General features: G+C 36.9%; 1 protein-coding gene across 5 annotated transcripts in view; it reads right to left on the minus strand.

Annotated features, from left to right (window-relative positions):
- MON2 (MON2 homolog, regulator of endosome-to-Golgi trafficking) overlaps window positions 1–14,780 on the minus strand; it is a 117,156-nt gene that overhangs the window by 38,713 nt on the left and 63,663 nt on the right. For all 5 annotated transcript variants that reach the window (XM_060195005.1, XM_007516871.3, XM_007516870.2 and 2 more), the window contains 6 exons: window positions 14,113–14,214; window positions 12,549–12,659; window positions 9,825–10,000; window positions 5,662–5,824; window positions 2,961–3,254; window positions 164–362 (listed from right to left, as the gene is read on the minus strand). In XM_060195005.1, the coding sequence (XP_060050988.1) occupies window positions 164–362; window positions 2,961–3,254; window positions 5,662–5,824; window positions 9,825–10,000; window positions 12,549–12,659; window positions 14,113–14,214 (1,045 nt within the window). The remainder of the gene's footprint in view (window positions 1–163; window positions 363–2,960; window positions 3,255–5,661; window positions 5,825–9,824; window positions 10,001–12,548; window positions 12,660–14,112; window positions 14,215–14,780) is intronic.

Here is a 14,780-nt window from a genome sequence, read left to right on the forward strand (position 1 = left end):
ATGAAAAAGTACATGCTTGCACACATAAGAGATAAACAAAGGCTGGCAATTAAGATCAATCATTCTTGAATAGTGGCATCAACTATGAATTGTAAAAGAATCAAAATTATATTTTCAAAATTTCCTTTAATCCTTATATAATCAGGAAAATATATACATATACCTAAAGGTTGTAATAAATATCTTCTAGTGTTGAAAATTCTTGCTACTCCAGCCAATGTCAAAACCCATGTTTCAGCCCATTGTTTCTCTGCTGTGTCCCTCGAATGATGAATGAGAATGTTGCCACCTCCAGACTCAATTTTCTCTTTGTCTGCAGTAGTAGAAGACTCTCGAACCCGATCCAGTAGATGAAAGAGAACCTACATATTTATAAAAATGCCTATAAACATTGGTAACATAAAAGAGGTAACATCATAATCAGGAATTGTTGCAAAAATTATACTTAACTTTGCCATGTGTGCAACACTGGTCCTAGCTCAGTCCCCACCTCACTGGAGGAAGCTTCAGTGCTGTAGATTTACTCTTTCTCCCTTCCTTTTTCTTTCTTTCTTTCTTTCTTTCTTTCTTTCTTTCTTTCTTTCTTTTTTTTTTCCTCCAGGGTTATTGCTGGGGCTCAGTGCCTGCACCACAAATCCACTGGTCTTGGAGGCTATTTTTACTCCCCTTTTGTTGCCCTTGTTATTTAGCGTTATTGTGGTTATTATCATTGGTGTTGTTATTGGATAGGACAGAGAGAAATAGAGAGAGGAGGGGAAGATAGAGAGGTGGAGAGAAAGATAGACACCTGCAGACCTGCTTCACCATCTGTGAAGCAACTCCCCTGCAGGCGGAAAGCCGAGGGCTTAAACTGGGATCCTGAAGCTGGTCCTCGTGCTTCGCGCCACGTGCACTTAACCCATTGAGCTACCACCCAACCCCCTCTTTCTTTCTTTTAATCTCTCTGTTTCTATCTGAAAAAGTAAGCCCAGAATAGTGAAGCCCTAGAGATAATCCCCCACCACCACTAAAAAAAGACATATATGTATACATATGAAAGTCTGACCTGTTCCCATTAGAGGAAAAAGTATTTTTTATCTTAAGTTTAACCTAAAGATCTATTAAAAAAAAAAGAACTTAAAATATACTGCATAGACTACTGTTTAAGGACTTATATGGGGGTGGGGGCACCAAGTGGTGGTGCACAGGTTTAAGCACACATAGTACAAATCGCAAGGACCCGCTTAATGATCCCAGTTTGAGCCCCTGGCTCCCCACCTGTGGGGGCGCTTCACAAGTGGTGAAGCAGGTCTGCAGGTGTCTATCTTCCTCTCCCGCTCTCTATCTTCCCCTCCTCTTTCAATTTCTCTCTGTCCTATAAAAAAAAAAAAAAAAAAAGAAAAAATGGTCTCCAAGAGCAGTGGATTTGTAGTGCTCGCACTGAGCCCCAGCAATAACCCTGGAGGCAAGAAGAAAAAGAAAGAAAAAAAAAACTTGTATCTATGAGTAATGTACAATAAGGGAACAAAGATGGAGCTTATAATGAAAATATGTAATAATGGGAGAAATTTGGATAGAGATTACAACAGAGGTTTTAGAACTAGGCAGGTATAGTTGGAAAAAATTAAGCAAAAAGCATCTGTAAATTGAAGAAGGTTTACATTTAAAGGGTAGATCAAGGAGAAGGAAAAAAAAAGTAAATAAATTCTGAATAAAGAAGTAGAAATAAGGTGGGGGTAGACGGCATAATGGTTATGAGGAGACTCTCATGCCTGAGGCTCCAAAGTCCCAGGTTCAATCCCTTGCACCACCATAAGTCAGAGCTGAGTAGTGCTCTGGTAATAAATAAATAAATCTTTAAAACAAAAAGTAGAAGCATGATGTTAAATGCAGAGAAAGTTCAAAGAAAAAATAATCAAGACTGTGCATTAGGGCAGGAAACTTAGCAATTAAAAGACCACCTGTAGTCTATGAAAGATTTCTGTGTTTCATAAAATGTGCTTTCAGAACCATATGTATTAGTACCATCCGGGAGCTTCATAAATACCTACTTCTCAGGCCCTACACCAGGGAAATAAAATTTAAAAATCCTAGGGCAAGGGTGGGAGCTCAATAAGGCTCCTAGGTTACTTAGCTACACACTCAGACTTAAGACAATCTGTCATAGACTAATCTAGAAATGAAATTACAAGGGATGAGGGGAAGCAGATAGAAAGAAACCACTAAGAGTTAAGTGGCAGGATTAATAATGAAGCTGATTGAAAGGAAAACAGGAATCAGAAAATGCCAGTTTGATGAGTTTGATCTTCCTTTCTTCCTTTCTTTCTTTGTTCCTCCAGGATCCTTGCACATGAATATTGTGCCATTGGCCGGCACCTGTTTTGAAATAATACCCCTACTGGTGGGTACTGCCTTGTGCTTGGTATTATGTGTATACAACAAAGTATGCCACCACTCAGCCCAAATCGAAGTTATACTACAGATGGAACCAAAAATAAAAAATGAATTTTAAAAAAGAGGCTTTTAGCAAAGAAAGGGTAAGCTGTGCACTTTGTAAGAAAGTTGTAAAAATGAGGTTAAAAAACAAAGAAAGAAAGAAATGCATGTATTACCCAGGTTTGAACCCAGCTCCCACTGCACTGAAGAAAGCTTCAGTACTCGGGTCTCTTTCACTCTCTCTCTGCCTCTATAAATAGTGGTTTAGCTACTCCTGATTTTATCACTTGGAAAAAGAAAATGAGAAAGGGGTAGGTCAGAAGTAGAAATCAAAGACAGAGAGGAGATGATTATAGAAATATGACATTTCTAATATTCCATTTATTCTCTGTGAGGTATACTTTAAAACATAACAAAGTGAACATATTCTGTTATATCAAATGCATGAAAATTCTTCCTAGGAACTTCAGAAGAACAAGTTTAACTGAAAATGTACAAAAGCATGTCATCACTAAAAGATGATAAGTCAAAGAATTTTACAATACCTTCCAAATAACTGTGTGCCATGTTGAATGCTGTAATAAAGTTCCATGTGCACCAATTGTGGAAAACAAAGTTTGCCCTGCACTCTTTCTGACAGCTGGACGAGGGTCCACACACAATTCACCCAGTTTCGCATAAAGACATAGCCATAAGCAATCAAATGGTGGTGCAGGGTGAAATGGTCGATTTAAAACCACTCCCTTCTCTTCTGCCTGTTTTTGCTGTGCTGCTTCTTCTTTATTTAAATCGTTTTCAATAGTTTCCCCTCTTTGGAAAAAGTAATCTGAAATATTCCACTAAAAATCAAAGCAGAATATTAATTTATAGATTTTATTCAATGTACATAGACAACAAACAACTGTTTTGCCTCTCACAATAAAACTTCAAAAACTACTTCAGAAACATCTTTCCTAGTAGAATGGATTTAATTAAAATGTCTCTTCTTCTGGGAGTCAGGCAGTACCGCAGCAGGGTAAGCGCAGGTGGTGCAAAGCACAAGGACCAACAAGAGGATCCTGGTTTGAGCCCCCGGATCCCTACCTGCAGGGGGGTCGTTTCACAGGCGGCGAAGTAGGTCTACAAGTGTCTATCTTTCTCTCCCCCCTCTGTCTTCCCTTCCTCTCTCCATTTCTATCTGTCCTATCCAACAATGACGACGTCAATAACTACAACAATAAAACAACAAGGGCAAGAAAAGGCAATAAATAAATAAAGATTTTTTTAAAAAGGAATTTAAAAAATGTTTCTTCTATCAAATATCTCTACCTGGTTAGGAGAATTTAGAAGAAAAAAACAAGGCTTTTTCAAAATGTTATAAAAAATCTCAAGAACATACAGAAAAACAGAAGTCTGTCAATGGTATTGATACAAAAATTGTTAACATTTACTTCATGTATATATTTTACAGTGACCATGTAATAAAAAATTTTAAAAACTTAGCCATGATATCATCACCACAACAAAACTAACAATTCCTCGACATCATTTAACAATAGTTCATAAAAAGAGTAATTACTATCTCTAAACATATCTTTAAAAATTTTTTATATTTATTTATTTATTTATTTTCCCTTTTGTTGCCCTTGTTGCTTTTCATTGTTATTATTGTTGTTATTGAAGTCATTGTAAGATAGGACAGAGAAATAGAGAGAGGAAGGGAAGACAGAGAGGGAGAGGGAAAGATATACACCTGCAGACCTGCTTCACCGCCAGTGAAGCGACTCCCCCGCAGGTGAGGAGCCGGAGCTGGTACCAAGATCCTTACTCTGGTCCGTGCACTTAACCTGCTGCACTACCGCCCGATTCCCCTCTAAACATATCTTATGACCTCATTCTCAACTATGTTAATTAATGAGAACTATGCCAATTATGAATACATATGAAATTCAATACCTATAAATGTAAAGGTGACATCTAGCAGTAATCTAATCAGCATTGAATTAATCTTATTCTTTGGTAGTAAATATATATAAACAACATGCTAATTTCCCCATTATTTATTTTAATACCCGAGCTATTTTTGACTTAAAAAAAAAAACCTTCTCAGATATAATATATTGTTATAACGATGAAAATAATCAAGATCAGGGAGATAAGGGAGATAGCACAGCTGCAGTGCATCAGACTTTCATGCCTGAGATCTGATCGGCAGCGAGTTCAAGACCAATCTCTGGCACAACTGCTGCCAGAGCTGAGCAGCACTCTGGTCAGTCTCTCTGTCTCATATGAAAATAAATATTTTAAATATAGAGTCTAAGTACTTAATTTAAACAAATGTAAACATGGGGGCTAGGGAAACAGCATAATGTGCAAAAGACTTTCATACTTGAGGCTCTGAGGCCCCAGGTTCAATCCCCAGACCCATCATAACCCAGAGCTGAGCAGTGCTCTGTATCTTTCATTAAAAATAAACAAAATATTAAAATACAAAAAAACAAAAAATGTAAACATGGAACAATTCTATGTGTTTACTTTCTGTAATATTTATAATACCCTAACTTCGATTTTACTATTTTTGTTTTATTCAAGATAAGTAAAATGAGCCCTAAGAGGCAGACAGAATTAAAGTACATGCATATCTGTTTTAAATGTAGGCTCTTTAATCTAGCATATGCTATTTCCCAATAGTAAATAAGGCAGTGTTAATGAACCATAAGACTACGTAAATGGTAACCTTTTATTATTAAAGCTTTATTTACTAAGTAATACATGAAAATGTTGTTACTAACATTTAAGAAATCAACCGATCTTCAAACAAGTTAACTAGGTATTTCTAATGTATGCTGTACTGTATTAAATTCATTGTTCTTAAAATGTATTAGTAAGAAGGAGAGAGAGAGGAAGATGGAACCAAAGTATCTCTGGCAGATGCAATGCTAAGGATAGAACTAAGAACCTTATGCTCAAGAGCCTAAAGCCTTATCCATTAAGCCACTTCTCAGGCCGTATTATATACCAATTCTTTCACAACAAACTTTGCAAAAAAGCAAATTCTATCTTAATGTGTAATAATTAAGAACATATTCTGGTACTGAATTATTTTTTAAATGGTATCATTATATCTTTTGGGTAAGGAACATCTGGTACTTGAAAGTGATTAAACAACTCTCTTAAAAGCCAAAAGTGCATTTAACATTGACTTTCAAGAGCATAATAGTGACTTCTAAATTATTGAGTATATTATCATAAGACAATAATACTTACCAGTAAACCTATTGAGGTTAAACTAATATTAAGTTCTTGGTTATGAAGTCCAAAGCTACCTGCAACATCTACAACTATTTGCAGACAAGTGCAAGGCATTGTTGGTAGAAAATCTGTCACAACCAACTGAAGACACTGGAAGGCAGTTCGTATCAAAGATTCTCTGAAAACACAGACACACAATTTACACTTATGCATTTAAACAGTGAGTAAAAAATACAACCCTTACAATATAATTTGGACTGCAGAAAATTTTATTTTCAAGTCAAAAGGAGAAAACCAACCCTAGTATACACCATCAAGTGCTTCTGCATAAACTTCTGTATTAAAAACAAACAAACAAAAAGATAGCATACTTAAACAAAGAAAAAAGATATAGGAAGTAAAGCATAGACTAAAATAAAGAAAAATATATTAAGGGGCCAGGTGGTGGCGCACCTGGTTAAGCGCACATGTTACAGTGCACAAGGACCTTGGTTCAAGCCCCCGCTCCCAACCTGCAGGGGGAAAGCTTCACAAGTGATGAAGCAGGGCTGCAGGTGTCTCTGTCTCTCTCCCCCTCCCCTTTCAATTTCTGGCTGTCTCTATCCAATAAATAAAGAAAATTTTAAAAAAGAATTAAAAATAATTAACAACATAGCATTTCTATTTGTATTTTGCATCAACTAGTCAAACAAAATGCTGCTTGAGAAAGGAAAACTGATTATAGGTAATTTCTCACCACTGTATTCCCAAATCTAGTATGGTGCATATAATATAACCAATGAGTGAAAATAGGTTTCTCATTCTTTATTTCTATAGTACAACTATAAGTTGTTTTTCTATTTAGTCTGAAAAAAAAGGAGCAATTTAAAAAAATTTTATATTTTATTTATTTTCCCTTTTGTTACCCTTGTTTTTTATTGTTGTAGTTATTATTGTTGTTGTTATTGATGTCATCATTGTTAGATAGGACAGAGAGAAATGGAGAGAGGAGGGGAAGACAGAGAGGGAGAGAGAAAGAAGACATGTGCAGACCTGCTTCACCGCCTGTGAAGCGACTCTCCTGCAGGTGGGGAGCCAGGGGCTCGAGCTGAGATCTTGATGCCAGTCCTTGCACTTTGCACCACTTGTGCTTAACCCGCTGCACTACCACCCAGCTCCCCAAAAGGTGCAATTTTTAAACTTCAAATAAAGAAAACAAGCAGTATTACACTTTGGACAGAAATGTTGGTGATGAAAAATAGTGGAAATTAACTTTAATACCTAACATTGTAAATTACAAATATTTGCTATGTCACATATTTCCTTAATTTTTTTATTATCTTTATTTATTAGATATAGACAGCCAGAAATCAAGAGGATAGGGAGAGATAGGGAGGAGAAACATCTGCAACAGTGCTTCACAACTTGCAAAGCTTTCCCCCTGCAGATGGAGGTTAGGGGCTCAAACCCAGGTCCTTGAGCATTATAACATGTGCACCCAATCAGGTGTGCCACCACCTGGCCCCAGTCACATATTTTCTAAGTATTTTACACATATTTCTTTCACATTTCAGCAATGACCTATTTTATAAAAGCATTCTAGTTTTGGAAAAGAAACATCAGCAGTGGCTGATGTCTTTCCACTTCAATCACCTCAATGTTTTGTAGTACCTAAGGAAATGTACTGCTACAAATGTATAAGAAAAAATAACTTATCATAAAAGCCTCAAGCTTCTAATCATGTAAGAATCCTAAAATAAAAAACAAGACAAACTGAATTTTACTGAAAAATTACAAATATATCCAAACATCTGCTCAATTTCTTTACAGCAATGTTCTATTAAACAAGTAGATGCTTCCCTCCAATTGTTGATCCTCTGTATACCCTACTCACTCAGGGTTGCCCCTATAAACTTCCTAACTTGCCAAAAAGTAGAAACCTGGCTGTCACTGGTGATTCTATTTTCTATTTCTCCTTTTGACCATACAGTTGAACTGTTAAGTAGCCCTATTCTATCACTTTCTTTCTATTTCTAGAGGGCACTGCAGGGCCTCTAATCTCCCACTGGCCCCTTCAAAAATGCTGTCACAATGATGTATCTCAAATTCATATCATATCTTATCATTTCTGTGCTTTAAATAGAAAAATATTTCCAGGGGGACTGGTGGTAGCACAGCAGGTTCAGCACACATGGCGCTAAGCACAAGGACCAGTATAAGGATCCCGGTTTGAGCCTCAGGCTCCCCATCTGCAGGGGGGTCGCTTCACAAGCAGAGAAGCAGGTCTGCAAGTGTCTATCTTTCTCTCCCCCTCTGTTTTCCCCTCCTTTCTTGATTTCTCTATGTCCTATCCAACAACAATGGCAGCAATAACAATAACAACAAGGGCAACAAAATGGGAAAAATGGCCTCCAGGAGCAGTAAATTCATAGTGTAGTGCCTCGAGGCAAAAAGGAAAAAAAAAAGAAAGAAAAAAGAAAAATACCTTCTGAGTGTCTTTGAAGATACATTCAAACTATTTATAAATGCTTATCAGACCTTTTATAATTTTGGCTCTGCCTTGCCCCAGGGTAATAGGCCCCACTTCCCAGCATTCTATTCTTTTGCAGCATAACAAACTACTTTCTTTTTTGGGTCTTAATTACAAAGTCTCCTTTTATCTGTGGGATCTAGTTTTAGAGCAGAAGCTACTTAAGTATATAATATAATGAGTAAATCACTGCATTTGTAATACACGAGACACAAAATAAATGCCTAACAGAAGAACAAATACATGAAAAATTATTTAAAAGTAATTTCTTTTAAAATATATTTTTATTTATTTGTTATTGGATAGGGAGAGAGAGAAATTGAGAAAGAAGGGGGACATAGAGAGGGAATGAGACAGACACCTGCAGTCCTGCTTCACCACTGGTAAAGCTTTTCCCCTGCAGGTGAGGATCAGGGGGCTTGAACTTGTGTCCTTGCACATTATAATGTGTGTGCTTAACCAGGTGCACCACCACCTGGTCCCTAAAAGTACTTTCTTAGATGTGCTAATATATTTAAGATAGGTTAATTCTTAAAATAGTAATTCATAACAAAAATTTATGTGAACAAAATGTCCAATTTTTTATTGTGTTACAAAATTTAAGACTGGTACATTTATATTATCTTAAGTAAAAATTTTGTATTGTTACATAAATGTCAACTAAACAGCAATTTTTCCATTCTTTTTAAATGTCTTTTCTTTTTATTTAGATTTTTAAAAAATTATTTATATTTATTTATTAGAGAGAGAGAGAGAGAGAGAGAGGGACCTGCAGCACTGCTTCACTGCTCTTGAAGTTTTCTCCATGCAGGTGGGGACCGGGTCCTTGTGCACATAATGTAATGGATCCAAACAGGTGTGCCACCACCCAGATCCCCAAATTTTCCATTCTTCCAAAAAAAAAAAAGGTGAAGCCTACTAATTTCCTATTGCCTTTGGCAGGGCGACAGGGTTAAGAAAAACTTCTACATATTAGACTTGCACAGGAAGAACAAACAGATCCCCTTTTCAAATGAGCATAAAACACTTACCTGAAAAGATGTATGCACACCCATGTTTACAGCAGTGCTATTTATAACAGCCAACATTTGGAAATAACCCATGTATCCCACCAACAATGAATGGTTACGGAAGTTGTGGCAGATATACACAATGGAATGCTACAGTTATAAGAAATGACATATTCTCCACTGCTGCAGCATGGAAGGAAATAGAGGGAATCATGCTGAGCAAATAAGTCAGAAGGATAAAGACAATAAATACCCCATGATCTTACTCAGAGATGAGCTCTAAGAAACAAAGCAAAGGACAGTGACTCTTAAAAAAAAAAAAAAAAAAGGGTGACTCTTAAATGGACTGTAGTCTATGGCTGCAGGCTTGGGGACTCAAAAGAGGGGAGGGAGGAACACTGAGGAGAGGATGGAGATCTATGTTCCTAAAGTGGTATAAGATAATGGTATGGTAGAGAACGAAATATACTGATACATATCTAAGGGAAATATGGAAATGTACCCATGTAACTGCAACAATCCTATATATCAACATCTCCTCAGTAAAATGATACTATAATTGGAAGAAAAAAATTTTTTTAATTACTACTTCTGAAAAAGTCTGAATCAATTTCTTTTATATCTGCCCTTCCCCCCCTCATTAATTTTTAGGTACTTACCCTTGATCATTTCTGATTGCTCCCATAACTCCAAGCACTAATGGCCATCCAGGCCCAAGACTGTCTCCCTGACTCTGCAGAATCTGCAACACACATTCTAATTGCTTGAGTCTAATATCTGGATGGTTAATACTGGACATCTCCTTTAATGGGTTTAACAAGAGCAACTGCAGCCTCTAAGAAGGAGATAAGGAAGTAATTATGAAGAGAAAACCAAAAATCAAGAAGGCTTTATTTTTTAAGCTTTTAAAAAGTTTGAAATGATTTCTACTCAGAAGGCAATGGCAACAGGAATTTTTCTATTAAAATGAACATTATTAACAGTAATCACCATATGCTTATTTTACCATCTAAGTCCTTTTCAAACCAAGAGAAATTTGTCTACCTTTTTAAATTTTTTTTTGGGGGGAAATAGTTTACAATGCAGTTGTTGACAGATAGATACAACCTATCGTCTCTCCATAATAAGTGTCTGTAAGACACATTTTTTTTCCCCCCCAACCTAGGTCCTTTTCCCCTATCATACACCAGGAGCCCAGAGTCCCTCCATCCCATCCCTATCCCACCTTCCCTAAAGTCCTTTGATTAGGTGTAAAAAATCACACCCTGCCCAAGTTTCACATTATGCTTTCCCTTAGTGTTCTTAGTTTCCACTCAAGAATATTTTTTAATCTTTTTAAAAATTTTTATTTATAAAAAGGAAACACTGACAAAATCATAGGATAAGAAGGCAATTCTACACAATTCCCACCACCAGAACTCTGTACCCCATCCCCTTCCCTGATAGCTTTCCTATTCTTTAACCCTCTGGGAGTATGGACCTAGGGTCATTATGGGGTGCAGAAGGTGGAAGGTCTGGCTTCTGAGAATATTTTTAAGAAATTTTTTTTTAATTAGAGATTTTATTTATTTATGAGAGGGATAGAAGAAGAAAGATAACCAGAACATCACTATGGCATATGTACTGTTGGGGACTGAACTCAAGGCCCCATGCTTAAGAGTTCAGTGCTTTTTCCACTACACCACCTCCCAGACCACTAAAAGTAATCTTTAGACAGCCTGGGAGGTGGTATAGTGGATATGTTGGTGTTGGACCATATCCATTGTTGGATTCTCTCCTCCTCTCACTCTCTCCCTAATAAACAAGCAATTTTTAAAAAAGTAATCTTCAGTATTAGTGTTAGGTCTCAGGATAAATAGAATGAGCTAAGGGCTGGCAAACAAGCTCATGGAGATAGTGTGTTATTTTGCCATGTGCTTGACTCAAGTTCCAACCTGACTCAACCTGGCCCCTACCACACTGAAGGAAACTTAGGTAATGTGATCTCTTTCACTCCTCTCTCTGTTTTTCTGCCTTTCTAACTTTACCAAAAAAAAAAAAAAAAAGAAGAAGAAAAAAAATCTGGGGCTCAGTGGTGGTGCACCAGGGTTGAGCACACATATTACAACACTCGAGGACCTTGGTTCAACCCTGCCGTGTAGGGGAAAAGCTTCAACCTGTAGGGGAGAAGCTTCACAAGCAGTGAAGCAGTGCTGCAGGTGTCCCCTCTCCTCCCCCATACTACCTCTCCCTTTCTTAATTTCTCTTTGTCTCTATCAAAACCAAACAAATAAATATTAAAAAAAGAAAATGAATCTCAGTAAAGGAAAAATTATTATACTCGCAGTTATATTTGAGAAATGAAAACAAATCCTAGTTTCTAAAATTATCTTTAATTTACTCTACTTATATATGACATGTATTTCAGTTAGAAAACCTCAATATTCCTAGTTCATTGTTATCCCCCCATATTTTTGTAACTTTTAATAAAGAAGATCAAAACCCATGAAATCTGTTGGAGAATTTAAAAGATTATTAATTCTGTTCCTTTCAGCAAAGTAAAGTGTTTAAATTGTTTTAACTTTCTTCTTCCCAAGGACTCATTTTATTTGCTTCATTGATAAACTATGCATTTTTTAAAATTATCTTTTTTTTCCTCTTTTTGTTTCCCTTATCGTTGTTATTATTGTTTGTTGCTGTCATTGTTGTTGGATAGGACAGAGAGAAATGGAGAGAGGAGGGGGAGAGAGAGATAGACACCTGCAGACCTGCTTCACCGCCTGTGAAGGGAACCCCTGCAGGTGAGGAGCTGGGGGCTCAAACCGGGATCCTGATGGATCCTGATGCCAGTCCATGTGCTTTCCGCCATGTGTGCTCAACCCACTGCACCACCGCCCGGCTCCAAAATTATCTTTATTTATTGGGTAGAGACAGACAGATATTGAGAGGGTAGGAGGAAATAGAGAAGGAGAGAGACAGAGAGATATCTACGGCACTGCTTCAATGTTCGCAAAGCTTTTCCCCTGAAGGTAGGGACCAGGGGCTCAAACCTGGGCCCTTGCACATTGTACCATGTGTACTCAACCAGGTGAGCCACCACCTAGCCCCCGACTAGGCATTTGTTAAAACTCTCACAATGTACCATTAAGACAGAGAGGTTTCCTTCTTTTCTTCTCTTTCCTTCCTTCTTTCCTTCTTTCTTTCTCTCCTTCCTTCCTTCCTTCCTTCCTTCCTTCCTTCCTTCCTTCTTAAATTGCCTCCAGGGTTATCGTTAGTACCAGTACTATGAATCCACCATGGCTGGCATCCATTTTTAGATTTTCATTCATTTGATAAGAGAAAATAATATATGGATGAGGATGATTTTATACTAAGCATTATTATTTTTTCATAAATTTTTTTACCTGGTTTTGTGAAAGTGGAGGATCATGGTTAAATGTTAATCCTGCTTTAATAAGTGAAGTTAAAGCTTCTGCTCCCCATTCTCTCATTCGAGAGTTTGGATGCTGGCAGACCTGAAGGTACACATGTTGAAGAAATTTAAATATTTTATTTGCATACTTATACTATGCATTACATATCAATTTGAAAAGTTAAAACATTGCATTTAAGGTTTTTCACACTTAAAAAATTATATCACACATTCATCAACAAAAGCAGAAGAGTAACGGCGGGGTAGATAGCATAATGGTTATGCAAACAAACTGTCATGCCTGAGGCTCCGAAGTCCCAGGTTCAATCCCCCACACCACCATAAGCCAGAGGCGAGCAGTGCTCTGGTTAATTAAAAAAAAAAAAAAAAGCTGAAGAGTAAATTATATCCAAAATGTAAGTTAGCTTACCTTCTGAATAAAGGGCAAGAGGAAGCAATAGGAAGACAGAAGATAAAATATGAAACTAAGTAAGTCACATAAAATATTTCAAAAAAGTAAAAGATGGCATAGAGTAAACAAAAGAAGCAAATTCATAGCAAGGTTCCTACTTGCGTATAACCAAATAATGTGCTAAAATATAAGTGCATTTATCTGTATGCGTCCTTTAGTAACTCATAAGAAACAACTCCAATAAAATGGGGGGGGGGGCAGGGAGAAGTACAAACACATTTGATTTTCTTCCTTACTAACAGTATGTTTTTCAGGATACTAAAACACTTTAAAATGATCACGGTAACCTAAACTGCACATAAATTGTGCATACTGACAGAAGTAGCTGTTGTTAAGAATCATCCAACTTGAATATAGAAAAAAGAGAAATACAGTACAATTCTCTGGCACTGTCTATAATTAGTGATACCAAATAAGTTTTCCTCTTTGGAGTAGAAAAATTTATTATCATAGAAAAGGCTGTAGAAGAGTAGTACTTGGGAGTTGGGTGGTGGCTCAGTGGGTTAAAGACCAGCACAAGGATCCTGGTTCGAACCCCCGCCTCCCCACCTGCACAGGAATTGTTTCACAGGCGGTGATGCAGGTCTGCAAGTGTCTATCTTTGTCTCCCCTTCCTCTCTTCATTTCTCTCTGTCCTATCCAACAACGAAATCAGTAACAACAATAGTAATAATAACCACAAAAGTGATAAAACAACAAAGGCAACAAAAGGGAAAAAATAGCCTCCAAGAGCAGTGGTTTCAGGGTATAGGCACCAAGCCCCAGTAATAACCTTGGGGGCCAAAAAAAAAAAAAAAAAAAAAGGAGTAGTACTTATCTTTCATTCCCAGTTCACTTGAAGTTTTAGAATTAACTAAAACTAAGGTGATCAAGGGATTGTTTAATAAAAGCAAGATAAAGTCCTAGATAGAATCCTCACTAGAAGCCATCATGCTAGTGTCTAGCTTTCAGAAAGTAAAAAATAGATATGAAGCACAAAGGGATAACAATTAGTGTCAATCCTTTACATAACTATAGAATCACACCAATGTGTACATCTCCTTATTTAATAGAAAGGAAATATAATTTTAAAGAAAATGGTTACCTCAAGTAGATGGCCAGTTAGAGGTCTCCACAGAATTTCTATTCGGTGCATGTTAACTAGACCAGTTTCTAACAATTTGGCAACGGCAAATAGTGATGGCTCCTAGAGAGAAAACATTGTATTTTCATGTTTCAAAGAGAATTTTGACTGCTGGAACAGTAAATAAAACTGAAAACACTCTGAAAAGCATAACTATACTCAGTATATGATTAGCTAGTATAAAGTTAGCAATGAACATGACAAAAACCTCAGTTATCATAAGACAAGTCTTTCTGGACACCTCAATTATCCAGGTTAGTTCCTAAAAGAATGTTTCAGTGGGGAAAGAGTTAAACTTCAAATATTATGCTACAAACAGAATGGCTAGTCTTATTACCAGAAGAAAAGAAGCATTTTGAGATATATATTATATATTGCCTCCCTAAAATTCACAGTAGAAACCTAACCACGAATGTGAAGCTATTTAGAAATAGGACCTAAAGGTGGGAAAAAGGTTAAATGAGATTATTTGCATGTAGTCCTAATATAAAAAGGATCACTGTACTTAGAGAAGACCCCAGTGATCACAGGAGCTTACCTTCTAGCACTCAACCCAAGCCCTCACCCATGTGAGTCACAGCAAAAAAGGCAGCCTTCTTACAAACTAGGAAGAAAGCCCTCACTAGAAT

This window comes from Erinaceus europaeus, chromosome 7 (genome assembly GCF_950295315.1).
Source record: "Erinaceus europaeus chromosome 7, mEriEur2.1, whole genome shotgun sequence".
Taxonomy (NCBI): domain Eukaryota; kingdom Metazoa; phylum Chordata; class Mammalia; order Eulipotyphla; family Erinaceidae; genus Erinaceus; species Erinaceus europaeus.